Raw genomic sequence first — 27,736 nt, forward strand, 5'->3', positions numbered from 1 at the left:
TAAAAAGTGTTCTTATCAAATATGGCCTGATACAAAGTAATGATTCTTCACTATAAACTGTTAACGTTATGCCATTATCTACACATAGCTAAGTTAAGAGTCATAAGTGCAATTTGCACAAAGACTCAAGTATCTTAAATATCTTATCCCAGAGCTCTCATACACTGTTGTTATCTGTAAAACCATATACATACATACACACACACATTTAAATTTCTAATGTTAGCTTTTAACACATAAAGCAAAAAATTTTCTTAAAAAATAAAAAACTATGCTATTTTTTCCTGTCTCATAAGTTTAAATAAGGTGTTAATCGGTTCCAAATAATTTTTCTTACCCTATACCCAGCATTTGCAAGATTCTGAAATAATAATATTATTAATTTTAATGGCCTACTAGCATGTGTAAATTAAAATCAGGTTTTTAAATTGAAAATGTTTGAGTCTAAATTCAAAGACGAACTAGGGGGAAAAAAAAGTTAATATTTCCTACCACATAAGCCTGAAAACAATTTTTTAAAATCACATTTGAAGCTATTGTTAAATTTTCTCATGCTATTCTTACATGTGGAAATGAATTGCTGTTAGGTAATGGCCTATTTTTATAAAAATCTAAAGTAATGAAATCTAAATCTAAAGTATTAAAGAAATGAAGCTTCCTTTACATTTATAAATCCCACTGGGAAGATGACCAACTCAACAAAATTCAAAGTGAAAAGCAAGAATTTGGGTTATTGTATATTTTAAGTCTACTTATCCAGAGGTCACTAAAGAGAGTAGAATTTTGATAAACAGAAGCTAATAAATAACTATGTATAGCAATTATTTAAAATCTATAGATCCTTTAAGACCCCAAATTCACACAAAAACATAAATGGCACCCAACTGCAATTTCTACTGAATAAAACTTGAGGGTTATCACATTTGTCAAATAATACTTTGATAAATAAAAGACAGAAGATGCTTCACTTTCATATCTATTGTTCATGGGGGGAGACAGAAAGGCATCTTTAGAGCAGCATTAATTTCCATGCTTTTGAGAAACGGGTGAGAGGGGTTGGGGGGGTGGGAGGGAAGGGAGGAACAAAACTTGAGGTAAACATTATTTTCAATTAGTTAATCAAATTCACTGAGAAAATACTGAAGTACTTTCTGGTTGTCATTTTTAAAGGATTTCCACTAAAAAAACTCCTTAAAGCATGTTCTTTAGAAAGTAAAAGTCAAAATTCTTATCAGTTTACATCTTCTTTTAGCGTAAAGTTTATAAAATTATCCAAACTGTTAAAGGCCATTTATATTAGCTTCTTAATCATTCTTTTCAAGTCAATTTCATAACTAATCAGTTATGATTTTTGTATTTTGTAAATGTTTATTTTAAATGTCAAGATAAAAAGGGTTGTAGAGCTGTCAGAAAACATATCAAGACTTATCTTTTTGCTCCTTCCCCAACCCAAAGCACTATTATTTCCACCTATGTTAGGGTGACTTGAAATTTAATTGAATGTAAATAAAACGGACTTTTTTTTAATCATGAAATTAAATCATTTTAAAATATAAAATGAGTAGAAATTGGGAAAATATACTTACTGTAAAAATGTTCTAAATTCTGAAGGTTCAAAGTTCTCCACAGCAACAGGAACATGGTTCTCCCAATTATTTAATGTTTTTTCAACAGTGTGAAAATAGAAGTCTGGAACTCTTGCTAAAAGCACAGCTTTGTGAGCTTTGAACAATGTAGGGCCTATACAAAAAGTGATATCTGAATGGATTTCTTCTCTGAGAAGCCTGTTAAAGATAGGAATCACAATTCGATTACTTTTAAAACTTAATATGTTAAGTATTTGGTCTTAAATCTTGTTTTTCTTTCATAATGATAACATTTAAGAAGCATTTTCAACCTAATATATTAAAACATATTAATCCAAATTTGAGTTATTTTTATCTAACACCACTGTGGGGAATAGAAAAGGTGAAGAACTTACAGGAATGTATGAATTCTTTTTCTGTATTTTATGATTTCTGTGTCTCCCCTATGACCTGTATATTTGCAGGCTCATATCTATTTGAGCCTTGGCCAGCTAGAAACACATTTACTTAACCTGAAGTGATGACATTTATTAGTATTTGACATTTATCAATATTTAGGTCTATTAGCTGGACCACTGTCTGCTTGATTAAGCCTGAAAGCCTGACTTTCTGTTTCCTAGAAATCAGGAGATTTCAGGGAAACAGAAACCTTCCATTCCAATCTCCCCAAATAGCAACAACCAATTAGATGCCTCCCCCTCCCCTTCTCAATGCTCTCTTACTTGTGATGTAATTTCTTGTATAAAAGCTATGTATCTTTACTACTTCTTTAGCCCTCCTACCGCAAGCTTTCTCTTTCTTATCTTGCGATGGGACGGCTCATCCTCCGGAGGTTTTCAATAAACAACTTTTCTGCCTTCTACTGAGTGATCTCTGAGTAGTCATTTTGGGTAAGGGTCTTCTACATCCCTCACACTCCTAAATTTTGCACTCCTGATAAGCACTTCTTAAGTTCTATCTGAAAAATATGTGCTAATATAGTCATAATAACGATAATATACATGACTTTAAAGTCATACTGAAACTGAAAAAGGTTAAAGCAGTAGGGCTAAAAGAAAAATTTTAAATCTTAAAAGCCCATGGAAATATCACTATAAACAGTATGATTTAGTATGGTAAAACTGATTCAATGCATTTTCAAGATTTAAAATTCTGCTTCTTAAATGTTGAAAACTGTGTTTGAAACTAAAGACCTATTAAAAAAAAAAATCAAACAACAAAATTAAATCTCACTCTTTTGTTTTGCCCCAGAAGTGTGACCATGATAGTTTACCTACTATTGAAAACAGATGTAATTATAATTTAATCTCACTGCAAAAGTATTTAGTCATTTCTTCTTTGGTTATACTGAGAACCAAATAAATTCTTTTGATGTACAATCAATATCTAAATCTAACATTAATATAGTGGAGTCTTGCTATATCTCTGTCTTTTAAAGTAAAAGTTTTTCTCACATAACTATGTGGAATGAATTCACTACATAAATACCAAATAGGACTTTCCACATTGCAATAACTTTTTATTAAAAAGTGTAGTAACAATTGGAAAATGAAATTATTTATTATCACAGAAATTTGTTACTACATAAATAGGAAAACTACTTTTTAAGTAAGCTTTTGCAAAACTTTGCTCAAAATTACTGTTAGCTGCTTTTACAGTGTGACATATTCTGATTATTCTGCAAATCATATAAACAATACATTATTTACTTTCTCAATGACAAAAGTCTCTGTTGTTTCTGACTTCATGCCTCCATGTGGGATTTTCGCAGCAAGAGTTACTGGAGTAATTAGTCATTTCCTTCTCCAGCTCATTTTACAGATGTGGGACCTGAGGCACACCGGGTGAAGTGATTTGCCCAGGATGGCCCAGCTAGGAAGCACCTGAAGCCGGATTTTCACTCAGGAAAAGTAGCCAGCGCTCCAGTTCCTGAGTCAGGGACTCCCTGACCCTGGACCCCAGGCTAGCACCTTTCTTAAGTGGGCGGAAAAAACACATTAGTGACAGGTAGTCAGCTCTGGGCTTCTTCTGGGTTAACCTAGTCTTCCGAGACCTTTGTATACTTGATTTTCCCACAGTATGTATGAGTTCCCACTGTACATATGATTTCCCTCTCCTCCCACTGCCTCCTCCCCAGCTCCGGGCAAACAGAGTGGCCACAAAGAGCCCTGGGGGACCTCGGGGAAGCTTCATCCCCAACTCTCAAAGACATTACTTCTATTGAGGGAGATGCTACACGGAGACGAACAGATACAAGACCAAATAGGGGCTAAAAGGATCGGAGAGATGCTGCAGGGGCTCATGTCAGCTCCTGGGGGCAAATGAAACCTCGGTAGCCTGTCCGCAGTAACGGACATTTATAGACGGCTTAAATCCACAGTATGACGTCCAGTTCAGAGTCCGGAGAACTTGAGTGCATTTGCCCGCCGGCCCCCACCTAGGGGGCAAAGCTGCCCAGTGCAGTAAATCCTCCGACTTCGTGCCTACCAGGGGAAGCTCCAGGTGTGTGAAAGACGAGGTTGGATGCTGCCTTTAATACTTAACTTGCCGGCCTTACTTTCCTCATCTAGGAAATGGGGCTAATAACTGCGCCTTCCTCCCTGAATTATGGTGAGGACAAAAGTTGGTATTATGGCACCGCATTAATCACCACGAAAAGCTTATTTTTAGGTTCCACATCCTGGACTTTTCCAGGCCATAAGGACGGCCCAAGTTCACCGCCCTACACCTGAAGCAGCAGAAAGTGTTCTTCCCGCCCTCACAAAGTGGCGTCCCGTCTCCCTCGCAGGGGATCCCGCCCGGAGCCATTTGCTCCCACGACCAGGAGCTCCTCTCAGCGCACTAGGGAGCAACGCCGCCTCCGAGACCTCAGGGAGGGGCGGGGCAAGCCAGACCCTTCTCCGCGAGCCTCGCCCTGGACTATAGGCGCACGTGGGTCTTTAAATTTACCTCCAAAGCCCAAGCGTGGGTGACCCGCAAGAGCCTTCCCAGGTTGGGAAGGAAGAGCCTCGGGTTCTACCCCCTCGGGGTTCCCGGCTGCTAGCCGGCCCACGGACACCACCTGGGCAACCCCGAGAGACTCCGGGATCCCGCAGCTGAGCCGCCCCGTCGAGGGGGAGGGGCCAGAGCCGGGGGCGCGCCCGCGCATGCTCTGAGCCCCAGAAGGCCCACCTCTCCTCCCCCCATCCTCTCCTACCTGAGGAGATCTTGACTCAGCTGCTCCGACACCATTGCCCGAAGCCGGCGACGCTCAGCCATCCCCTTCTTGCAGGCCCCCGGGAGCCCCTGGGGGCCCGCGCCGCTCACTCCGCACCGTGCCATGACTCCAGGCCGAGTGTCGCGCGCCGGCTCCCAGGCCACCTGAGGAAAGGGGGCGTTTCCGGCCAAACCCCCGGATGCGGCTGCCCGAGCGCTGTAAACGCTCGGGATGAAGAGCTTCGCGAGCCCCGGGCGCTAGCGGACCGCGGTCTCACGTGATTCTCCTCTTGGACCGGTGCTGGCGCAAGCGTATTAATTTTGTTTACCTTCTCCGGGGAGCGCCCGGGGCTCGGGGTGGGATTCGAACGGAGGCGTCTTCCTATTGGTCACCGCCTATGTCGTTTCCGTTAGTGAGGTTGGGAGACGCGGGCCTCGGCGCCGTTTGCCCCGCCCCTTGGGGAAAGGGGGAGGGATGTGCACGTGCTCTCTCTCTGACTGGCCCGAGTGCCTCGAATAGCGGAGTGGTAAAGCGAGGCATTCTCGGAGTTTAAGAGAGCCGTCCAGCCCCGCAGTGCGTTTTCAGCCTAATCATCCTCGAGGACCACCCTTACCCCACCTCGGGGGGCCTAGAGAACTAGAGCAATGGGCAAGAGGCCCAGAAAAGTCTGTAAGCAAGTGAGAAAGACTAGGGGCAGGAAAGTTCGGAATCTGCTTAGGTGGGTGTCATGTTTTTACGGGCAACTAGAGGGTGAAGCGGATAAAAGTGCTGGACTTGAGGTGAAACATCAAAGCAGGCTTCAGACACTGACCAGCTGTTGGGGAAGACTGAGCATTCACCCTGTTTGCCTCCGAGGTTTCCGCCTCTGTAAAGTGAGCTGGAGAAGGAAATGGTGGCAAACCACTCCAGTGGCTCTCTGCCAAGAATATCTCAAATGGGGTCACAGAGTTGGACACGACTGAACAAAAAAAGTTTTTAATTTGTTGACTTCTCCAAGGGGACAAGGATAGTGGGGGGAAAAATTTAGGTTAGGGTTAGGGTTAGAGTCGGGTTAGCTTTCACATCTGAAAATTGCACAGGTGTGATGGTCTAGGACCCAATTTCATAACCAAGACTACCAGGATTAAAGACTTTATCCCATTAAACTGGCCAAGAAATGACTTTTTTGCTTCCCTCCCCCTAAAAATTATTCTAAATAATGAAAATCTTTTGATTCAGGAAAATGAAACCATACAGTTAATGCTAATCTGTGGTAATGGAGGGAAATAGGAACCAGATAATAAAAACCCCCAGAAAATGTAAATCAGCTTGAGTCTACGGGTAGTTTCACATATGTCTTTATATCCCCAGGGTCTAGCACACAGTAGGAACTTAAATCCTTATTCACTGACCGATAGTACAAAATATTAGATAATCCAAAAATATTTATAATTGGTTTTGGAATGAATTGAAAACATCATACCCGAATGAGTATATAACAAGAAAAGTACTTTCTACAGTTACATAATAAAAATGGCAAGAATACAAATGAAGACCAAAAATGCAAAATCTTTATGATAATCATTCAGATTTTAGCATAGCTTATTTAGTAATGCCTTTGGGAATATCCTGTTCTTCTAAGTGAAAATTAAGTTCAAAGTTATTATAAGTATATGAAAGAGGAAAAAAAGTATGAGTCTTGATAGGATCTTAATGTTTTAACCAATCTACAACAAACAAAGTTAGAATCCTACCCATTCCTACTTCTGTTGCCTCTAGCCTGTTTTCCTGTCTGTTAATGAAGGGTCAATTGAATTATTCTCAGGAATTCTGGATTAAATAGCAGAATGGGGGAGTAGGGTTAATTTTTATGAACAGAATTGATCTTCTTGTTAGCTACACTTTCGTTAAGTGTAAAGGATTTTACCAGATTCTTAGACTGGGAGAGAAATCATAAAGGCATATTGTGCACCTGAAAAGGGTGGTGGAGGCAAGAGTTTAATGGAATAAAGAGAAAGCTGGGCCTAATTTTTGTGTGACTTTCAGGACACATTGATCAAATTTAAAGATAAAATACTCCTTTATAGAATTCTACTCCTATAATCTGGTTTCTTAAAGAGATATACTTATTGAATTTTCATTCAATGCAGAAAAACATCTATAGAACCTTTTGAGAGGTACCATCCATTAACCTGTTTTTAGCATTTCTAACAGCTCTGGGGTTTTATTTTGTTTTTGGTAAATTGATGAAGTTCAGATTTAGCACAAACTTCTCCACTTGAGTTTTATAATGTATGAAATTGGCTGTTGAACCTTGTACAATGACTTCTTTTCCAAAGCAATTTTGTCATCTTTTAAAAATAAATGAAAACAAAGCTTTTTAATCAGTTCTGTATATATGCTTGCTCCTAGTACTCCTGTATTATTTTCAGTAAAAGCAGATTAGGCAACTGTAATGCCTATCATTTGTAAACCAAAGGATACTATACTACACTATTATTTAGTAATAGCAGGAGGTAACCTCATATGCTATGAACCTATTTCAACACATTGAAACAGCTTTCTGTTTTCACTTTATGGTGTGAAGTAGAAAATTCGGATGTCTGGATTCTGCCATTGTATTTTGGGGGCATGGAAGAGGTGCTTCAGTGTATAAGTGTTCCTCCCATCAGGTTTTAGGCACTACTCAAAACTTAAATATGCTAATAACTACATTAGAAGAAGACATTTTCCAAAACTGCTTCCTAATTTGTCTATTTCCAAGATATAGCAATCATTAGGCCTTCTTATGAGAAAGTTGGTAATGAAGGGCCCAAATAAAACTATTCTAAAAGTATATTTTAAATATCACTCCATACTTCTACAGCCTAAGGTAAAAGCTCTAGAGTTTATCTCAATGAAAATAAGTTTTCAGTTATCTTTTTTATCTGAGAAATCTTCATCAGCATTCTCACAGATGACTTTGTTATTCAAAGTTGTTGAATTCAAACTTGGAAACTTAACGTCTTTGGGTAATGAAACCACGTGGCTCGCCTGGAGTTCTAGGTATGTAGTAAACAATCTGGCATATTCTGGATTCTTCATAGCAAAACTTTTAAATTCTGTATAGGAAATGTGATCTGCATTTTCTTTGGCTATTTCTTGGAAGAGACCTGAAACTTCTAGGTTTCTAACGCCAAGAGAAGCCTGGAGAATACTGGCAAACTCTAACTCTGTTATGTAGCCATCCTCATCAAGGTCAAAAAGCTTGAAAGCCATGCGGATAAGCTCTTCTGTGTTGGCAGGGTTGCATAGGACCGACAGCCCAATCACATATTCTCTGAAATCTATGGTACCATCTTGGTTCCGGTCAAAGAGCCCAAAGAGTTGCTTCAGGGTGTCAGAAATGGGAAGCATTAAATACTTGGAAAATTCTTCAATTCCAATTCTGCCTCCTTTTGCGGAAGTTGCAATTGTGGCATATTCATCCAAATGTTTTCTGACAGCATCCCAATCCAAATTTAACTTCTGGCTAATTTTGGTAAATTCCACCAAGCCAGCTTCCATAGGCAAGGTCAGCTTTCCTGCAGAAATCATCAGTCTGCAGTCTTCATAGGTATGATCTGTGACAGGCAATTGTAAGGCATTGGCCATGACATTCCGTACTCTTCGGGCATAAAGGGCAGGATCACTTCTCTCTTCTTCGTCGGGGACATAAATAGGCATAAATTCCATTTCCACGTTTGTGTAAGGCTGTGTGAGAGTTAACAGGAGCAGCTGGAATGCCGAAGTCCCCTGCCACGTCCAGGTCACCGTGTCAAGCTTGTTGGGGTACCGGAGCAGCAGTGGCTGCACAGGGACTCCGGGGACGAAGGCTCCCGGTTTGAAAGTGATCAAGCACGTGCGGTTGGTGCAGGTGGCTTCGGGGAAAATCAGGACCTGTGGCCACCGCCCTTTGGAGGTGGCGCGCCTTTTAATTTCGTTAACCGTGTTCTTCCTGGAATCCGGGTCACCACGGGACACAAGCACCGGCTGCCCAGCCAAGAGCAGCCTGCCAACAAACGGAAACCTGGCGTTCTCCTCCCGAGACACAATGGACGGCAAACCGGCGAAGATCCAGACGAGGCCATCGAAGAAGCTGGAGTGCGGGGCGACCACCAAGATGGGCGCCTCGCGGGAATTGGCCGCAGTCCCCCTCACCTTCACAATGAAGCCAAAGAAGAAGAAGAAGATGCGGCCTAGGATCTGCAACAGCGGGTGTGTGAGCCGCCGCCTCCACCTGGGCAACGGGTGGGCCCGCTTCAGCGGGTGGAAGGCAGTGGCCGCGAACACTAATGGCCATGAGAGGATGACCAACAGCAGCAGGAGGACTACGCGCAAGGGCACCAGGATAAGGCCGCTCAGCCAGATGCAGAGCCAGCGCGATGGACTGAAGTGCCTCTCGGCGACAAATGGGTTCTCCACAGGGGGCGGGAACAGGGAGCGCTCGCGGAGGGCGCGCAGGGGCTGCAACCGATGGTCCACCGGCACCAACAGCCCTTTCTCCAGCTGCACCCTCTTGGCCGAGGGCGGCTCTTGGCTTAAGCTCATGGCTCCACCAGCATAAGCCAACTCCCAGGACTTGAGGGGAAACCCAGCATGGCGCACGCAGTCCAACGCCCGTCTGCCCCCAACCTATCTGTCTGCATCTGCGCAGGCGCCCCTGCCGGCCACGCCCCTCCACCAGAAGACCGCTCACTACGGTCACGCCCCCTCACCTGAGAGTCGCTCACTTACCGACCACGTTTCCCCTCCCCCACTGAGAGATTACCCTTTCCCTCTAAACTACCCAGATCTGGCTTGGAGGAAATTTTACTTCTGGAAACTTGTAAAGTCTAGTTTTGTTAATCTGCCTAAAACAGAGTTGCTACCCTGTTTATGTCGTGGACCACTTTCTGGCAGTCTGATGAAGTCTTACCTCCTCCATCTTAAAATAATATTTTTTAAAGTCGCATAATATGTAAGCCCACCAATAAAGAGAATGCCCTTTGATTTTAGGGGAGAACCAGAGGATCTAAGTTCTGTGCACGCTTCCAGTTGCGTGGGGTGCTTCTGGCTCCCACATGCAGGAGGGAAGATGGAGGAGACCAGTGCCATTTGAGGTTGCTGAGAGTTAATGTCCACCATGTTCCTATCTCCAGCTTGTTACATTAGCAAATTGGGGGAATTTCCTCTTGAATGAGATCTAGGATCTTGACTCTTAGCTGAACTGAGTTACCTCGCTTCAGTGGGCAAGCACCTTCATTCTGTATTATCTGATATATATTTTCATATGTATCCCTTCTCTGATTTCTGTTTTCCAACTAATTTGGTTTTCTCAGCTAAGTTTGTTATGGAATTAATATTTTGGGTAAAATGGAGTCATGCCTTAGGGTCCTCTCTGCCTCCAGTGAAGAAATAGTCAGAAGGTGATTGAATCTGATCTATTCCCTAAAATAATAGTATTTAGGGAAGTAAAAAATATATAATTCTAGTCCAGTACTAGAATAGTACTCCAGCCCTATTTCCAACATCCTCTCCTTTTTAAAAATTTTATCTTTTTTATAGCTTTTTACTTATAAAATATATGCATGGGTAATTTTTCAACATTGACCCTTGCAAAACCTTCTGTTCCAACTTTTCCCTTCCTTTCCCCCACCTTCTCCCCCAGATGCAGATAGTCCAATACATGTTAACTATGTTAAAGTATATGTTAAATCCAATATATGCATACATATTTATACAGTTATCTTGCTGCATCAGGAAAATCAGATCTAGAAAGTTAAAAAAAAAAAAAAAAACCTGAGAAAGAAAACAAAATGCAAGAAAACAGTAACAGAAAGAGAAATTCTATGGAATTTCTGTGTTGTGGTTCACACTCATTTCCCATAGTTCTTTCTCTAGGTGTAACTGATTCTCTTCATTACTGAACAATTGGAACTGGTTTGGATCATCTCATTGTTGAAAAAGGCCACGTCCATTAGAATTGATCATCATATAATTTTCTTGTTGCTGTGTGTAATGATCTCCTGGTACTGCTTATTTAACTAAGGATCAATTCATGTCAATCTATCAGGCTGTCCTGAAATCATCCTGCTGGTCATTTCTTACAGAACAAGAACATTCATAACATTCATATACTACAATTTATTCAGCCATTCTTCAATTGATGGGAATACATTTAATTTCCAGTTTCTAGCCACTACAAAAAGGGCTACCACAAACATTTTTGCACACCAACATCCTCTCCTAATAGGAATTAAAATCTCCTTTGGAGAAGAATGCTGGGCCAAAGAAGCCAGTGATATTTATCCTGCCTCCCTTTGAGCAACACAACATTCCCATGTTACACGTGGGGGAACACGCCTACCACACATGGGCCTTGATGCAATAAAATATATAGGATTACAAAAGAAATGAATTTTTATTGAAATATAGTTATCAAAATTATTTCTAAAAATTCAATTGGAAAATAATGAAAATTTAAATGCAATAGAGCATAGCTAATGTTAATTATCTTTTATAAATCAATATGAAGCATGAGGGGGTTTGTATGGTTTAGTGGCTCCATTTCTATTTAAATTTGATACCACCATCAATCATCCTCCTCCTCTTGTTCTCTTCTCTTCTAGCTTTTCATGACACTGTTCTCCTTTGATTCTCTTTCTACCTGTCTGATGCTTCTCAATATCCTTTGCTGAATCTTCATTAAAGTCCTAGCTGCTTTAATCATGTTAATATATGTTTATAATATTATTTCCTCTCCAAAGGCTTTGTCCTGGGTGGTACTTATCTCCACTGCTAGGTCATGATTATTGTGAATTCAAATAATGGGAAATCTGGTATAGTATGAATCATAAAATGATACCAGGTCACATTTAACATAAGCCAATATTCAACTAATACCACACATATGAACTAGTTGATGGTTTTTAACACATTATATTTTTAGTCTTAACTTGTCTATGTCAAATGTGGATGTGACCTGCTGTTGGTATGATTATTTCCAACAGTTATATATATATTTTTAATTAAATTTAAAATTTAAAGACAGCTCCTTAATAAAATGGACAACTGGAAGAATATTTCTGATAGAAGTATTACCAATGCAAAAAAAGAAGAGGCTTGATATTACATTAGAACAAAACATTGATGTATTTGAATGGCATGAACATGTTTATAAGGACTCTAAAATTAGGAGATGCTGGAATGCCTGAATTATGGAATGATAGAAAATATATAGGCAAAACAAAAGGAAAAAGCACTGTTGTATCAGCAAGGATTATAGAAGTGTTACAGTTGAAGATTACATTTGAAAATGTCTTTCTCTTATCAGAACAGCTACAAGTTTCAAGTTTTAAGGCACTGAAAGAAAATGCAAATGATGTAAAATAATGAATCAAGCAAGCATTGAGTGTGATCACTTTAAGAATCAAACTCAATTTATAATGTTAAAATGACCAGAAAGGTAATTAGTGTAGAAAAGGCGTCTGCATCTAAATATCCTGACATTTTGAAGAAACTCATCTTTTTGCATTCAAATGCAGCCTGAGACATTAGTTTTGTGACCCTGACCAAGTCACTTAACCCTGTTTGCTTTAGTTTCCTCATATGTAAAATGAATTAGGGAAGGAAATGGTAAACCACTCCAGTATCTTTGCCAAGAAAACCCAAATGGGGTAAGGAAGAGTCAGGCATTATTGAAAACGACTGAACAAATGCGGAAGCAAAAAACACAACTTATCAGAATTACAATCATCAATCACTTCCAGGTCTTTGTTGTCAAATAAGAAAGCAAGTGGGACTAAAGCTATTTTTGAAGATGGGTTTGTAAGTTATTTTACTCAAATGCTGAAAATGTTGCAAGGATAACAATATCACATTTAAAGCCTTATGCATCATTGATAATGCTACATGTCATTCAGTTAGGTTCATTGTGTGAGAATACATGTTTGAAAATTTGCCAAATGTACATAAAGCTTTTGGCATATATGTGTGAAGATTTAAAGAAAGATAAAATATTCTACTCAAAGGGAAGGGAGAAAGAACTTGGAAGGTAAACGTTTTTAAAAAACAAATGTTAAAAATTTTTTTACATATAATTGGAAAATGTTTAAATTTAAAACTACTTTAAATGACAAGTTTTTGTTATTTTCAGTGTAAGCTTATCTTTAGGTATAATATTCAGTCATTTTTTAAAATGACTGTGACTATTAGTATATTATTAGAGTATGACTACTTTCTATAATTATACTATTACTTTATAATAAAATTGGCTCAGGAATAAAATTCTTTTGACATTATAAAAATCAAAATTTTTAAAAATGTCAAGGCATATTTTGGGCAGGTTGGACTAATAATTTACATAAAATTTTACTATTCAAATAAAAATAGTGTAAATTTGAATTTACTGCACTGCACAGAATTCATATTAATTGGAATCTACCCTGCACTATTTGGTGATTTCAGCAGCTGCTATGGATTCAATTTTCATCAAATAATTCTCACATCCAATTATCTAGCCCTTGCCTGGCTTCTAATCCTAAATTCACATCTTCAATGACCTATTAGACATCTCAAACTGTATGTTTTAGCAACATATCTAAAACAAAATTTAGTATCTTTCCTCTAAAACCGTCTTTTCTTTTTAACTTTCATATTACAGTTGACAATACAATCATTCTCCTAATTACCCAGGTTTGAAATGAAGGTGTCATCCTTGACTCCTCACTCTCCTTATCAATTGCCAAGGCTATCCTTACTTCATACCATCTCTTTCATTCCCCACTTCACTATCACCACCCCCAACCTGGTGCCTAGACTATTGCAATAGACTGTTGGGTCTTTGCCTCAAGTATTCTCACTCTAGACCAAATTGATCTTTCTAAAGCATAGGTTCAACCATGTTACCTTCCTACTCCTCAACAAAGATCTTGAGAGATTACCACACTGAATCAGAATATGAAATTCAATAGGAATAAATGTAAAATCTTACATTAAGATTCAAAAAATCAATTTTACCAAAACAAGATTGGGAAGGTATGACAACAGGAATTTATCCAAATAGGATCTGGGATACATCAGTATACATCATCAGTGAAATGTCTAATAATACCTAATGTGCTGTTAGACTGCATTAAGAACGGTATAGCATCCAGGAAGGAAAAATTCTAGTCACACTACATCCTTAATTCTTGTTACTGCTCCTGTGTTAATTTTAGGCGCCTCATTTTTGATGCTCATTAGCTTCAAAAGCCCTATTATCACTGATCAGTAGACTATAACTTTTTAAAGAAATAAACTGCTTATTTGGAACTATGTCCAAAGAGTTATTAAACTATGCATACCCTTTGATCCAGTATTGTATCTACAGGGATTGTATTCCAAAGAGATAATAAAAAAGGGAAAGTGACCCACATGTGTAAAAATGATTTCCATCTTTTAACTAAGAGGAACTGGCACTAGATCTACTAATTGTAAACTCTTGGGTTGCTGACAAATCCAAATCTTTAAAAAGATTGAAGATAAGAATTGATTGATTGAGCTTTTATAGTTAGATGTATAACCAGAGATGGGATATGCTAGTCTATCTGCTAAATTTGTAGCATGAACATTTATACCAGCTACAAATCAGGGCTTGTTTTAGTGTTGATTGTTTAGATTTAAGAAAGTTATGGAGAAAATATTAATAATGTGGATAATCTTAAAAGTGTTTTTCAAGAGTTGATTGTTTATCAGCACTCCTAAATATAACTAAAAACTAGCGTAGAAAAAGTTTTGTACCCTTATGTTTTAGGCACAAGCTTTCCAGAAACAATTTTATTAAAATTTTCTAGTCTAAGCATTTTGGGCTTAGAGAGAGACAGAAAAAGTCAGAAATGGACAGTGTTTCCATATATGCCTTTGAAAATCTCTCTAGCACATATCATTTTGGAGTTACACCTTAAAATTCCAGAGTCAAGTTTAAGCAATGGTTTAGAATTTAGATAAGTCTCCGAACAATAATCATGTAAATTGTCAGCACCCTTTAGAAAATAATTTTCTCAAAACCATTCAATCCTTCTTTCTAATATGCTTCCCACCTGCCAAAGGTGAGATGTTTAACTGAAGTAATTGGGAAGATAACTACACTAATCACTTAGAGATGAAGAGGAGTTCTTAGACTAAGGGTCAGTGAGGGGCTTGAGGGATGGGTTAGAAACTGCTTTGTGATTGTTTAGTCTGATATGATGGATCGATTGTGGCTGATTCATTATGACCTGATTTGGGGTTTTCTTGGCAAAAATATTGTAGTGGTTTGCCATTTCGTTCCCCAGCCCATTTTGCAAATGAGGAAACTGAGGCAAAAAGTTAAGTGACTTGTCCAAGGCCACACAGCTAATAAGTATCTGAGGATTTGAATTCATGAAAAAAAGTCTTCCTGCTTCCAAGTCTAGCACTGCATCACCTACCTGCCCCAGAAACATATCTAAAAATGATATTAAAAGATTTCTGTGCAAACTATTATTTTTACCAGAATGTTGATTAAATATTGATAAGCATTTCTTAGTCCTATGGGAATAAGACTTTAGACTAAAATATTATCTGATATATAATTTTATACTATGAAATCTAAAGAAGAAAATGTAAGTTAGGCACTCCACTGTATCCTTCTACACTACCATGCAGTTTTTATTATTATCCATTCACATATTTTTCAAAATTATGAGGCTTGAAGCATTAAAAATCAGATCATCTCCATCCCATTGGCCAAGGGAGCTCCTCTTTCATTTTGTAATTCATGTAAATGCAGTCATTTAAATCAGTCAGGACTAAAAATTAAAAGCTGAAAAAGGAATTTAGATGCCCTGAGTAAAACCTCCTAATTTTATAGAGGAAGAAACAGTCACAGAATTAAGTGACCTCCCCATGGTCAAACAGCAAGTATGTATCTAAGGAAGAATGTACCCCAAAACTTAATGATTTTAAGTCCTTTACACTTTTCACTACATACCATTCCCTTGAAGTCTCACAATTTTGTTAATTTGAAATCCTTTTGGAATAATAATAACACACCTGATCTGGAGTTCAGATGACCTGAATTGAAGACACTTAGGTGCTTGTTATGGTATAACCTTGAGCAAATCAAGTACTTCAGTTTTCTTACTGTAAAACAGGGATAATAATAGCACCTACCTCCCAGGTTTGTTGTTAGGATCAAATGGAATAATAATGATAAAGTGTTTAGCACAATGCCTGGTGCATAGTAAGCACTATATAGGTATTAGCTATTATTATCATTATTGAATGGTTTCAACATGCCTATATTTCTTAATTACTGGCTTATCTCCATTTCTAGAGAATGAGCACATTGTCAAGCCTTTGATTACAAAGTACAGCTATTTTGGTTTATTGGAGTGTTATCAGCTTTCTGATAGAAAGCAGATGTAGTAACTTAGTTAACATAATATATTAAGCAGAAAAAAGAAATCTGATGTCCACTGCTAGAATACTGATGAGGGTATTTGGGCTGATTAAATGGATAAATTAGGATGAATAACGTGTATATGCTTCTCCTTTCCTCCCATTTAAAAAATTTTAAATGTTTTAAGATTAAAATAAATATATAGATATTACATATCTATTTAAGTATAGATATATAAAGAATATTATCATTGAAATGTATTTTTTGTTTAGTCATTTTCAGTCATGTTCAACTCATTGCAGCTCTTTTTGGGGTTTTCTTAGCAAAAATAATGAAGTGGTTTGCTATGTCCTTCTCCAACTCATTTTACAGATGAGGAAACTGAGGCAAACAGGGTAAAGTTACTTGCTCAAGATCACATATCTAGTAGGTGTCTGAAGCCAGATTTGACTCCAGGTCTGTTGCTTTATCCATTGTAACACTATGAGTCTCTCAAAAACTTTTAGAGATAGGTGTTATTATTATCACCATTTTACAGATGAGGAAACTGGGGCAAAGTTAAGCGACTTGCCCAGAATCACACAGCTAGTGAATGGTTGAGGCCAGTTTTGAACTCTGTCCTTTCTGACTCCAGCCCTGGCACTCTATTTACTGAACCATCTCCCTGCCCATAAATATAAGTCCTGTAAATATATTACAATATCATTATTGCAAGTAATATTATCATAAATATCTTACAATGTTCATGTAGAAATACAGTAAATTTTACTTTAACTAATGACTACCACTGAAATTAGGGCAGAAGCCTGAACAAATAGCATTCACAAATCAGTAAATTCTGTACAGAAATCTCTGTGGTTTTGCCACTTATTGGGACAGGTGAAACCAATCTTTACAAATTACTGATTGAGAAGAAGGGTATTCATAACTCTCTTAAAGAACACAAACACTTCTAAATGTAGCTGTTTTTAGATTAATATGGTAACATGTCATGAGACCCAAAGATTTGGTAACAGACTTTTTAATGGTTAAAAAAAATAGTCAAAAGAAATCAAAACTTTCCATCAATAAAATGAAAACTGACATCATCACATAACTGATTTTTTCATATGGCACACTTGTACCTTCTCATTTTAAACTTGTAAAAGGCACCACATGTTAACATAATGAAGAAAATCTAAAAGAAATCATTAAATTCCCACAAATTCTTTTTTTAACATAAGTAAATATATTTTAAGGCAAGTATTTTATGTGCAAAACAGAAGAATAGGGGAAAAAAACCCACATTAACATTACACAATCTTACATAATCCTCCTTTTTTCAACACAGTGAAATGACTGCGTGTCAACTTAGTCACAATACAGTACAATGAAAACAGTGTCTTTCTTAACAAAGCCTAAACAGAATGCTGAAAAAGTCAGCTCCTCTCACATCATTTTTTTGGCTGTTATGGGCTTTTCACTTGTCCTTAAAATTACTCATTTTTCCTCATATTTTCTTTGAGAAATGTCCATATTAATTTATTCACTATATCAGGTTGATCTTGTTGAAGCCAGTGACTGGCTTCGGACAAAATTGTTAGCCTAAAATGGCTCTTGACATAAATCCGTGTGACTTCGGCCATCTCCACATCCATGAATGCATCTCTTTCTCCCCATAAGAGTAATGTTGGAGTGGTTACCTTATGATACTTGAGTGGCAGGCAGCTGTGAAGAAAAGATGCAGGGGGTTACCATTCATCCTCAAAATTAATATACTATCTTTTCTAATGTGGTAGCATATGCTCTCCTAGGAAATCAACTTGTGTATTTAATCTAATAAAGATTCTCTCTCTAAAAAAAGGATCCTGAAAATAGTAAGAGCTAATATTTATGAAGGACCTTTGCATGTAACTCAGTGTAATAGGTGCCATTATTACTCTTATTTTACAGATGCAGAAACTGAGGTCAAGAGATATTAATGCACTTGCTTTTGAGTCATATAACTAGTATCTAAGATTATATTCAAAATCAGATCTTCCTGATTCTTAGTGGTTAACTGAATTTTAATTTGATTTTAGTTAGATATTTCTTTATGAAGATTCATTTACTTTTAAAAAAGATAAACAAGAACTCCTGAATGTTGGGATGAAAGGGAACTTTGATTTGTTTCCCTATAATTGTTGTTGTTTAGTCATGTTAGTAATGTCTGGTTCTCTGTGACCCCATTTGGGGGTTTTCTTGGCAAAGATACTAGAATAGTTTGCCATTTCCTTTTCCAACTCATTTGACAGATTAGGAAACTGGGGCAAGCAGGATTAAATTACTTGCCTGGATCACACAGCTATTAAGGCCAGATTTGAATTCAGGAAGATGAATCCAGGTCCAGTGCCCTTTCCACTGTGTCACCTAACAATATGTTCTATAACTATTTAGTTTTTAATGCTTGTAAATAATTTCTGAGATTTTAAAAAATAAACATCTGAACTCAGAAAATTTCTTATGTTTTTAACAAGGCTTAATATCCTTTCTTATCATACCTAATATTTTGTTCTACTAACAATATCATTCTATCCATGTAAACATCTATCTTATGTTGTATTAATTAATAGTTTATTGCATACCCAAGCTGTCTAACACAGAAAGGAGTGGAATGGTGATCTCATAGAAATAGTAATGATCTTTCTTCCTTGAATTAGAATGTAAATCATTTCTTTCATGTGACAGAAAGCATCAGATTTGTATGACTTCCCTAAACTGACAGTAAAAAATGACATAGACTGGAATTCTCCCCCATCCCATATTAAGCTGTAAATTTCCACCCACTGAGGCAGAAAAAAAAAAGTAAGAATTTCACAAACATAGTTTTCATTGTTTCTAGTGAAAGACACAAAAAGCAAAACAGGCAAATAAACCAAACCTACACAATTACATTTTCCCAAACTTTAGAAAAATATGGCACCCTCCTCTCCCATCCCTGAGTTGAAGGACTAAATCTCCAGAATTCAACTGGAATATTGAATATTTGGCTAAGCCAAAGATACTGACCTGAAGATATTTCGGAAATGGTTAATTGGGCCTGTCAGTGCTCCAGGTTGAGAAAAGACATAAACGTAAGCTTCAAGATCTTCTAGGGTTAATTTGCACCCTTTCTTTCCAATGCCTGTCCTCTGGCTGGTAAATAAATGTTTCAGAGCCTAAGGTAGTGAAAAGGTGAGTCCTTAAAATGCTGTTCCATAAATCCATTCTATTCCTTCTGATGGAAGATTGAGGTGGGGGCTGCTACCCAGCATATTTCCCCTTCCCTCCCCTCTCACTACTTCCAACAAGTCAGTCTTCTCACTATTGTCACACACTCCACCCTCACTGATGTCTTTGCTTGTGCTTCTTTTGCCATATGTGCACTCAAATTCTAGGAGGCCCATCACCATGAAACTTTGCCTGATTCAAGTCAAATCAATCAATATTTATTAAGCAGCATGTAAAGACCATTTTTGCTAGGTGCTGAGGATATAAGGAATTATTGGTCCCTGCTCTCAAGGAGTTGAAATACTATTGGTTAGATATAATGTGTAAATGGATAAGTACAATATAAGATAGGGTATAATTGGGCCAATTATAGCTACTTCCTAGTTGTGTGACCCTGGGCAAAGTCACTTAACCCCAATTGCCTCAACAAAAAAAAAAAAGAATTTTATGTTAGAGGCAATAAGAGACCACTGCAGACTTTTAAGTAGGAGAGTGACATGGTCAGACTTTGACCTTGACCTTCGGATGATGGTTTTGGCAGCTGTGTAGAGGATGGTTTGAAGAGAAGAGAGACTGAAAGCTGGGGGACTAATTAGACGGCTATTAGAATAGTTCAAATGAGAGATACTGAAGCCTGAACTATTGTGACAGAACTTCAGTTTGAGAGAGAAAGAAATAAATGAGAGATATGTCATGAAAATAGAATTAACAAAACCTGTCAAGGGACTGGATGTAGGTGGTGAAAGAAGGAAAAGTCAGCGATGACTGAGCTTTCAAACTTGGATGCCTGGGTGTGTGCTAAGTATAGGATGAAGAGACAGGACAACTTAGTGAGGTGCTGGGCTGGAATTGGGGGGAGATTGGGATGGGATATGTAGATTTGGGAGTCATTTGCCTCCGAAGATAGCTGAACCCATAGGAGGAAATGAGGGTAATGAGGGAGATGAGAAGGGGCCCAGGATAAAGACTGGGGAACATCCATGCTTAGGGAAAGCTTGAGGAAGGCACCAAATAAAGAAAGAAGGATGAAAATGGAAGAGAAATAGTGGGAACAAAGGTGCTTATTATTTGTTGTGAGGGTGAAATAAGATATCATACGTCAAGCCCTCCGCAAACTGTGAAGCGTTATATAAATATTATCATCACCAAATTATTGTGGCCATCTTCATCATCATCATTGTCATCACCTTCATGGTCATATTTAAAAAGAGTATTTAGACAGACTGAAGGAAAATCATGGGAGAGCAGTATCACAAACCAAAGGAAGAGTGCCCAGAAAAAGGAAGAGGTCTAGATAAGACCAGGAGAGTCAACAGGCATTTATTAAGTGCTTACTATGTGCCATGATCAAGACAAGACCAGGGGAGTCAACAAGCATTTATTAAGTGCTTACTATATACCACTGTCAAGATAAGACAGGTAAGTCTCATGATAAATGCTGAGGATGAGAGCAGACAAAAGGGAGTACTGAGGCTGAGCAGTGAGTGATGGGCTGGTAGGCTCAACAAATAAAGAAAACATGCTACATTTGGTTTTAAATTGAAGAAAGAGACATAGGAACACAACAGACCCAGCTCTGATGAACAGAAGCAATGAGCTCAGCTGGAGGAAATCCTCACCATATGAATTCTGGGTCACAGATAAGCTCTCTTTCATGAAAGACTGGCTAACCACAGAGTAAAAGAGAAAGACTTTTGGGATAATGTTTTAAAAATAGACACTCAAGGTAGTAACTGGACCTTTTTTCCCTCTTTGTGTTGAATATGGAAGAAGAGCTAACAGAAAATTCCTGTGGGTGAGAGAGGGCCCTTTGGGGAAGACACATGGCCCTGTTCTTGTTGAGAGAGGCAAGAAAAAGGACGCTTTCGTCCTTTCTTTCTTTCTTTCTTTTTTTTAAGCTTTTTTTTTGCTTTTGTCCTTTCTAAGGGAAAGAAGTATCTTCTAGGCTGTGACCTTGTGCCTATAAGAGAGCAACAGAGAAGATCTCAAGATCTTCTCTGCCAGGGATCCAGAGTCTCAGATTTTGTAGATGTCTGAGCCCCAGGAGAAATGAAGACCTAGTATTCCTGCCTGAATGGCACAGCAAAGAATGCAAATCAAGAAGCATTTATTAAGGACTGAGACTAGAGAGTGTGCCCCAGAGGACTGGGGGCACATGTTTCTTGCTATATTTTCTCAGTAAATATTCCTTGTAAAAGCTAATTAATGTCAATTGCCTAAATAATTCTGGAGCCTAAATCACTATGGGAAATTGATGATACAGTGGTATTGATAATAAGAGACAGCCCAATGGATAGAGAGCCAAAAGGTTCTGAGTTCAATCTAGCCCCAGACACTAATTGTGTGACTTTAGTGAGGAAACTTAATTTCTGTTTGTCTCAGTTTCCTCAATTATAAAATGGCATAATAAGAACATCTACCTCCCAGGGTTGTTGTGTGGATCAAATGAGATAATATTTATAAAGCACTTAGCACAGTGCCTAGCACATAGTAGACACTATAAATGTTGGCTAGGATGATGATGATATAAGAAAGATATTAACTGTAATCAGAAGTTGGTATAGGGAAGAACAACACAGTGGGGTCTCAAACATTTATCTTTAAAAAAGGATGCCCTCAATCTGTCAGGAAGCCCTAGAATCCTGAAGGTGATGTAGCCTTGTTCTGAAGACTTGACTTCCCTGTTTGAACCAGAATTGAAATAAGGAGCTCCAGAGTCTCCAATGCTACATGCAAGTGAAAGCTCAAAGGAACATCAGGGTCTAATGAGCAGGTCCTTGGGCATGTGTATAGGTAGAGAAAGAACTAGTGAAAAGGGATTGATTAGAAATGGAGGAGAGAAGGAATATCTGATCAAGCAAGTGCCTGAAAAAGGTGATTGCAATCAACATACTCCTCTACCTGCTGTCCAGGGTACTTACGGATTCTGTCCAATTGAATCCTTTATTTTGTAATGTGTTCTGTTGTTCTTGAATTATTTTATGCCTAATTATCTCATGTTTGTAAGTATGAAATGGTGACATCATACCCATTGATGCATAAGCCATTGGCAATCACCTATCTGGACTCTTTTGCCCACTGAGGGCCTCTCTTTCTCTGTCTCTCCTTTCACCATCTCCTGTCTTCTCTGCGATCCCTTCTTTCCCAACATAAATTTGACAATGCTGGTTTTTATGGGGACAATTCAAATGCCAATACACGCCAAGTGTCCAGATTAATAACAGATTTTTAAAGGGTTTCTGCATGACACAGAGAGACACTGGATGAATAAGGACCATTGCCTAAAATATAGTAAATAGAAACTGGAAAATAAGCAAAGCAATTAAAGGGTAAAATACTTATATAGTAAAAATTTCCCATTGTCCATGTGTTGATTTTTTTAAAGGGTCAAATTTGATGAAAATTTTTCTTAGGAACATTAACAATTGCATTTATATAAACTCACCTTGAAGTCATTTATGGTGAACATGAATTCTGGGAACCATGGCATTTGAAAGAAGAAGTAGTAACCAGATTTGATCAGCTGTGAAGGGTGCCTGAAGATGTATTCTGAAACAAAAAATGCCCAGGAATTAAAAGCAAAAATTAATAGTGTTTGGGGAAAATGCTCAGACAAATAAATGGAATTAATATTATTTTTTAAATTAATCAATCAATTAGCCTTTATTAAGTACCTACTATGTGTTAGCGATATAAACAAACATTTAGGGCAAAACTACTTAAATTGTGGGTCATGGTCCCATATAGGATCATATAACTGAATATGAGATTTGTGAAAAATTTGGTAACAGTAAAAGGTTTCTGAATGCACAGTATCAAATCAAACTTGTAAGAAATTTTGAAAGTTTCTGGCAGTACTTGCCCATATTGTATTGTAGAACTTCACTGCAGCTTTGGTTCTGAACACATAACATGAGTACTTTTCACTGTGCATGAACAAACACTGCCAGAAACACCGTAGCTTAGATTCAAGACAGGATTGTGTAAACATTTCTTGATGGAAAAGAGATGCAGAAAATGTTTGTAGCAGCTCTTTTTGTGGTAGCAAAGAAATCGAAAATGAGTAGATGCCCATCAATTGAGGGATGGCTGAACAAGTTATGGTATATGAAAATAATGGAGTATTATTGTTCTATAAAAAATTCTTCAAAAAGAAAAAAAAAAGAAAAGGTATTGCAGGTGGAAAAAGTTTAAGAAGCTCTGATTTCAGGAGTGCTAATATATAAGAAATGCTAATATGGGTAATCCCCAAACAGGTATAAATGCAAAACAAAAAGTATTTACAACAGACACTAGAACTTTATGAAAATACTCTGCTCTAGAAAGGAATTTAGTATGATATAGATAGATTCACTTCATCCTGAAGGAATTAAAAAAAAAATAAAGATAGAAATAATAATATCATTTATATAGCACTTTAAGTTTGTAAAGTACTTTTACATATGTTATCTCAACCTGATGAGATAAGCCATATTATTATCTCTATTTTACCAGTGAGACTAAGGTTCATTGAGATCAAGGGTCACCTTGATCTTGCCCTGGGTCACACAGCTAGCAAATATCTTAGGCAGCAGTGGAATGCTGTAAAAATCTGAGAAAATCTGGTGACCAGAGATTGCAGGGGATGGGAGAGGAAGGTTAAATATTGCCCAATCTCATCTTGGTCTGTACAGTATCAGCCCTGAAATTCATGTGTCTGAGTCTCAGTCTCAGGAAAGCTGAGTTATGCCTCTTATGTTCATTGTCAAGGTGATTCAATATTGTCTCTGAGGACATATGGGGAGGTAATTATTTGTTGTTATTGTTTAAGGGTTTCCATAGTACCACAGAATGAAAGATGGAGAGTGGGAAGGGAATTAAGAGGCCATTTAATCAAAGCCATTTGATCAGACACTCTCATTTTCTAGATGAGGAATCAAAAGTTCAAGGAGGAGGTAAAGTGCTTTGGCAATTCACACAGAGAGTAAGTGCTCAGAAGCAGAATTTGAACCAAAGTCCTCGATTCTGGAGCTGTAATGTCTAGTTTATAGTTGCTATAGCACTTTTCACACTTAATGTAAAGATATACTTGTTAAGTAAGTGGGAGTTTTATAACTGCAGGTGCCATATTTCTTTCATGAGAATAACTGATGTTGCTCCTTGGACAATGTGTTCATGTCTGCCCACATTTTTATGTAGCTAGAATGATAAAACAGATATCCCCTAATATTCAGTTTGTGGATTAGAATTTTCTCCTCTGTGGAATTTTCTCTCTGGATATAAGGTAGCTCGGACGGTGCAGGGAATATGATTGACATGTCCAGGCTAAGTGACCTTAAGGACTTTTTCTATGACAAGTTATTTTACAGTGCTCTAATAGAACAAATCCCAGACTGTTGTACATATTAAATTTCCTTGTGCTCAGAACTGTCCCTTTTCACAATTGTTCCTGTGTGTTCATCGCTTTTAATCTACTCATCTCAATTTGTTGTCAGAGTGAACAACTCAAGGTATTAAGTACCTTGACAGCTATTTTCCTCAATTCTCAGAGGCCATTCAGATAATTTTTTTGGCTTATTTTGGGGGTTTATAGCTATATTCCAAAGAGATAAAGTTTCCAGAAATGTGACCTGGATAGGTGGGGCAAGATCATAGTAAGTTTGGTTTTTTTTTTTCCCTGAAAAATTTCTGTTTGGCAAGAAGACCTATTTGGCAACATGCTTAGAGATTTCAGTTTAATTAAGGGAAGAGCATATAATGGTAAGTAACATTTACAGATTTCAATAAAGTTTGCACTTTCCCTACAGGACTGATCTGTTCCTCAAAACAACCTGTTATTATCCCTGTTCCACAGATTAGAAAACTGAGATTAAGTTCCCCAAGGTCACATAGCTAGGTAAATGTCTGAAGTAGGATTTGAAATTGTTTTATTGTCTTAAAGTCCAACATTTTTTCTAATATAGCACTCAGCTGCCTTCAATATAGAATGGTTGGCAAACTGTAGAGAGAAATCTTTGCTGAACACGTCCTTTGATGCTCATATTGACTCAGGTGGTGTCCTAGTTCTTATTGACAAAAGAGTTCCGGAAACATTTCTGACCATCATTTGAGTTGAACTGATCAGCCAGCTGTGTCTCTGGCACAATATAATGGGCAAAAAAGACATCTGGGTCAACTGAGAAAACATGTAGACGCTTTAATAGAAAGTTAAGGGTGAGAAGGGTTCTGTGAATGACTGTAAATGTAGCCTGATTCCACAATTCGAATTCTCTGCTGGGGGATTGGAAGTGTTCTGCTTGGTCCCAGAACTAGGGTCAATGAGAAGTTTCAGAGGGACTAATTAAGGCTTGGTATAAGGAAAAACTTACTAGCAATTAGCACTATCCCAAAGTGAAATGGGTTTGGGTACACTGCAGGAAAGAGAATGGTTCTTATGAATATGGGTTGGACTTCAGGGATTCTTAAACATCTTTTTGGCCTGGATATCTTTGACAATCTGAGGAAGCCTGTGAGACCTTTCTCAGAATTATGTTCTTAAATACATAAAATAAAATACAGAGGATTAAAAAGGCCCACGAGCTTTTCATGGCACCCAAGTTCAAAACCTGAGAGTCATCACTGACTCCTTACTCTCCCTCATCCCATCCATCTGATTGGTTGTAATCTTACATCTTTCTCATTTGCTCACTTATCTCTAATTCAATATCTAATTCAAACCCTCACCAACCACAGCAACAGCCTCCTAAGTGGGCCTCTTGCCCTCAGTTTTCCTCCTCTCTAATCTGCCCTATTTTTGTTGTTTAGTCATTTCAGCCACATCCAACCCTATTGTAACCCTATTGGAGATTTTCTTTGCAAAGATACTTGCCATCTCTTTTCCTATCTCATTTTTTACTCATGAGGAAACAGATGAACAGGACTGAGTGACTTTCCCAGGGTCACCAAGCTAGTAAGAGTCTGAGGCTGAATTTGAACTCATGAAAAGGAAGCTTCCTTTCTAGGCACCACAGCACCAGCTGGCTGCCTTAATCTTCCCTTTCCACAGCTGTCAAAGTGATACTTCCCAAATAAAGGTAAGACTATGTCATCAAACCCTACTGGCTCCCTGTCACTTAAGGAATCACATTCGAGCCCCTATGGCTTTGGAAAACCTTCCCAATCAGACTCTAAGCTACCTTTCCAGCCTCAGAATAAATTACTCCCTTTCATACACTTTTTGAACCAGCAGTCTGGACTTCCTGCTGGTCCTCAAATAGGACATTCTATTTCCTATCTTTCTTTCCCTTGTCTCTTACAATTCTTATTTTCTTTCAAGGCTTTTCCTAATTTCCTCCTCTTCATGAGGATTTTCTTAATTCTACCCTGCTGTTAGTGCTTCCCTGTATACCCCACATGCACGTGTGTGTATGCAGGGAAGGGAATAAGCATTTAAATAATATCTATTCTGTCCCAGGCACTGGGCTAAATGCTTTATAAATATCTCTTCATAAACAACAAACCTGAAACTAGATGCTATTATTATCTTCATTTGACAGATGAGAGAACTGAGGCAGATGGAGGTTAACTGATTTGCCTCGGGTTACAAAGCTAAAAAGGGTGGAAGAATGGATTTTAACATTCAAGTCTTCTTGACTTCAGATCCGGCACTCTCTGCACTATGGTACCACCTAGCTTTCCCATGTAAACATTGTATATATGACATATAATAAAAAATATATATTTTTATAAATTTATAAATATATTACATATTTATAATTACATATTCATAATTTATATTATGTATTTATAATTAATTATATATACTATAATATAGTATATGTATTTATAAATATATATACTATAAATATATATATATATATACACACACCACATACGTATGTATAATATATACAATATATGATATACATCATTTCTCCCCCATAGACTATAGACTCACTGAAAGCAGGAATCACTTCATGTTTTATTTATGTCTCTATATTCCCAGTATCCAGCACCAAGTGCAGTGTCTGGCACATAGGAAATGCTTATAAGTGCTTGTCAACTAATGGAATGATTGGTTGCCACTGCATGGTACACAACTATTGAGTTGACACTATTTCTATTTTTTTTTGTTTACATTTTCATCATCTTAAGTTTATTTGTTAAATAATCATGGACGCTTACAAGTAGAGACTTGTAAAACTCACCTGTGAATACATTCGGATGAGGAAAATTAATCACAACAAGCTTGGTCACCAGTTCTGGGTAACAGATGGCAATGAGCCAGGCAATCATCCCTCCCCAGTCGTGGCCAATCAGAACACACTTACTATAACCTGAAAAGAGAAACAGATACATATGCCCATACACACATATTTTTATAATACA

At 37.8% G+C, this 27,736-nt stretch overlaps 3 protein-coding genes across 6 annotated transcripts in view; all 3 read right to left on the reverse strand.

Annotated features, from left to right (window-relative positions):
* Positions 1-5,430, reverse strand: part of BTBD8 (BTB domain containing 8) — a 157,609-nt gene extending 152,179 nt beyond the window's left edge. For 2 of the 4 annotated variants that reach the window (XM_051999998.1, XM_051999996.1), the window contains exons 1-2: positions 4,783-5,429; positions 1,587-1,784 (exon numbers count right to left, since the gene is read on the reverse strand). In XM_051999998.1, coding sequence (XP_051855958.1) covers positions 1,587-1,784; positions 4,783-4,907 — 323 coding nt within the window. In that variant the 5' untranslated portion in view covers positions 4,908-5,429. Of the gene's footprint in view, positions 1-1,586; positions 1,785-4,782 lie in introns of all 4 variants that reach the window. The other 2 variants (XM_051999997.1, XM_051999995.1) reach the window with 2 other exon arrangements.
* A 14-nt stretch (positions 5,431-5,444) lies between these two features.
* On the reverse strand, positions 5,445-9,771 carry LOC127563485 (lysophosphatidylcholine acyltransferase 2-like). The gene has a single exon (XM_052000004.1). It carries the CDS (start codon positions 9,328-9,330, stop codon positions 7,672-7,674), a length of 1,659 nt encoding a protein of 552 aa, XP_051855964.1. The 5' UTR covers positions 9,331-9,771; the 3' UTR covers positions 5,445-7,671.
* A 7,396-nt stretch (positions 9,772-17,167) lies between these two features.
* Positions 17,168-27,736, reverse strand: part of EPHX4 (epoxide hydrolase 4) — a 33,501-nt gene continuing 22,932 nt past the window's right edge. The window contains exons 4-7 of the mRNA XM_052000006.1: positions 27,556-27,684; positions 22,836-22,939; positions 19,190-19,338; positions 17,168-17,869 (exon numbers count right to left, since the gene is read on the reverse strand). Of these exons, the coding sequence (XP_051855966.1) occupies positions 17,638-17,869; positions 19,190-19,338; positions 22,836-22,939; positions 27,556-27,684 (614 nt within the window). The 3' untranslated portion in view covers positions 17,168-17,637. The remainder of the gene's footprint in view (positions 17,870-19,189; positions 19,339-22,835; positions 22,940-27,555; positions 27,685-27,736) is intronic.

Source organism: Antechinus flavipes, chromosome 4 (assembly GCF_016432865.1).
Source record: "Antechinus flavipes isolate AdamAnt ecotype Samford, QLD, Australia chromosome 4, AdamAnt_v2, whole genome shotgun sequence".
Classification (NCBI taxonomy): domain Eukaryota; kingdom Metazoa; phylum Chordata; class Mammalia; order Dasyuromorphia; family Dasyuridae; genus Antechinus; species Antechinus flavipes.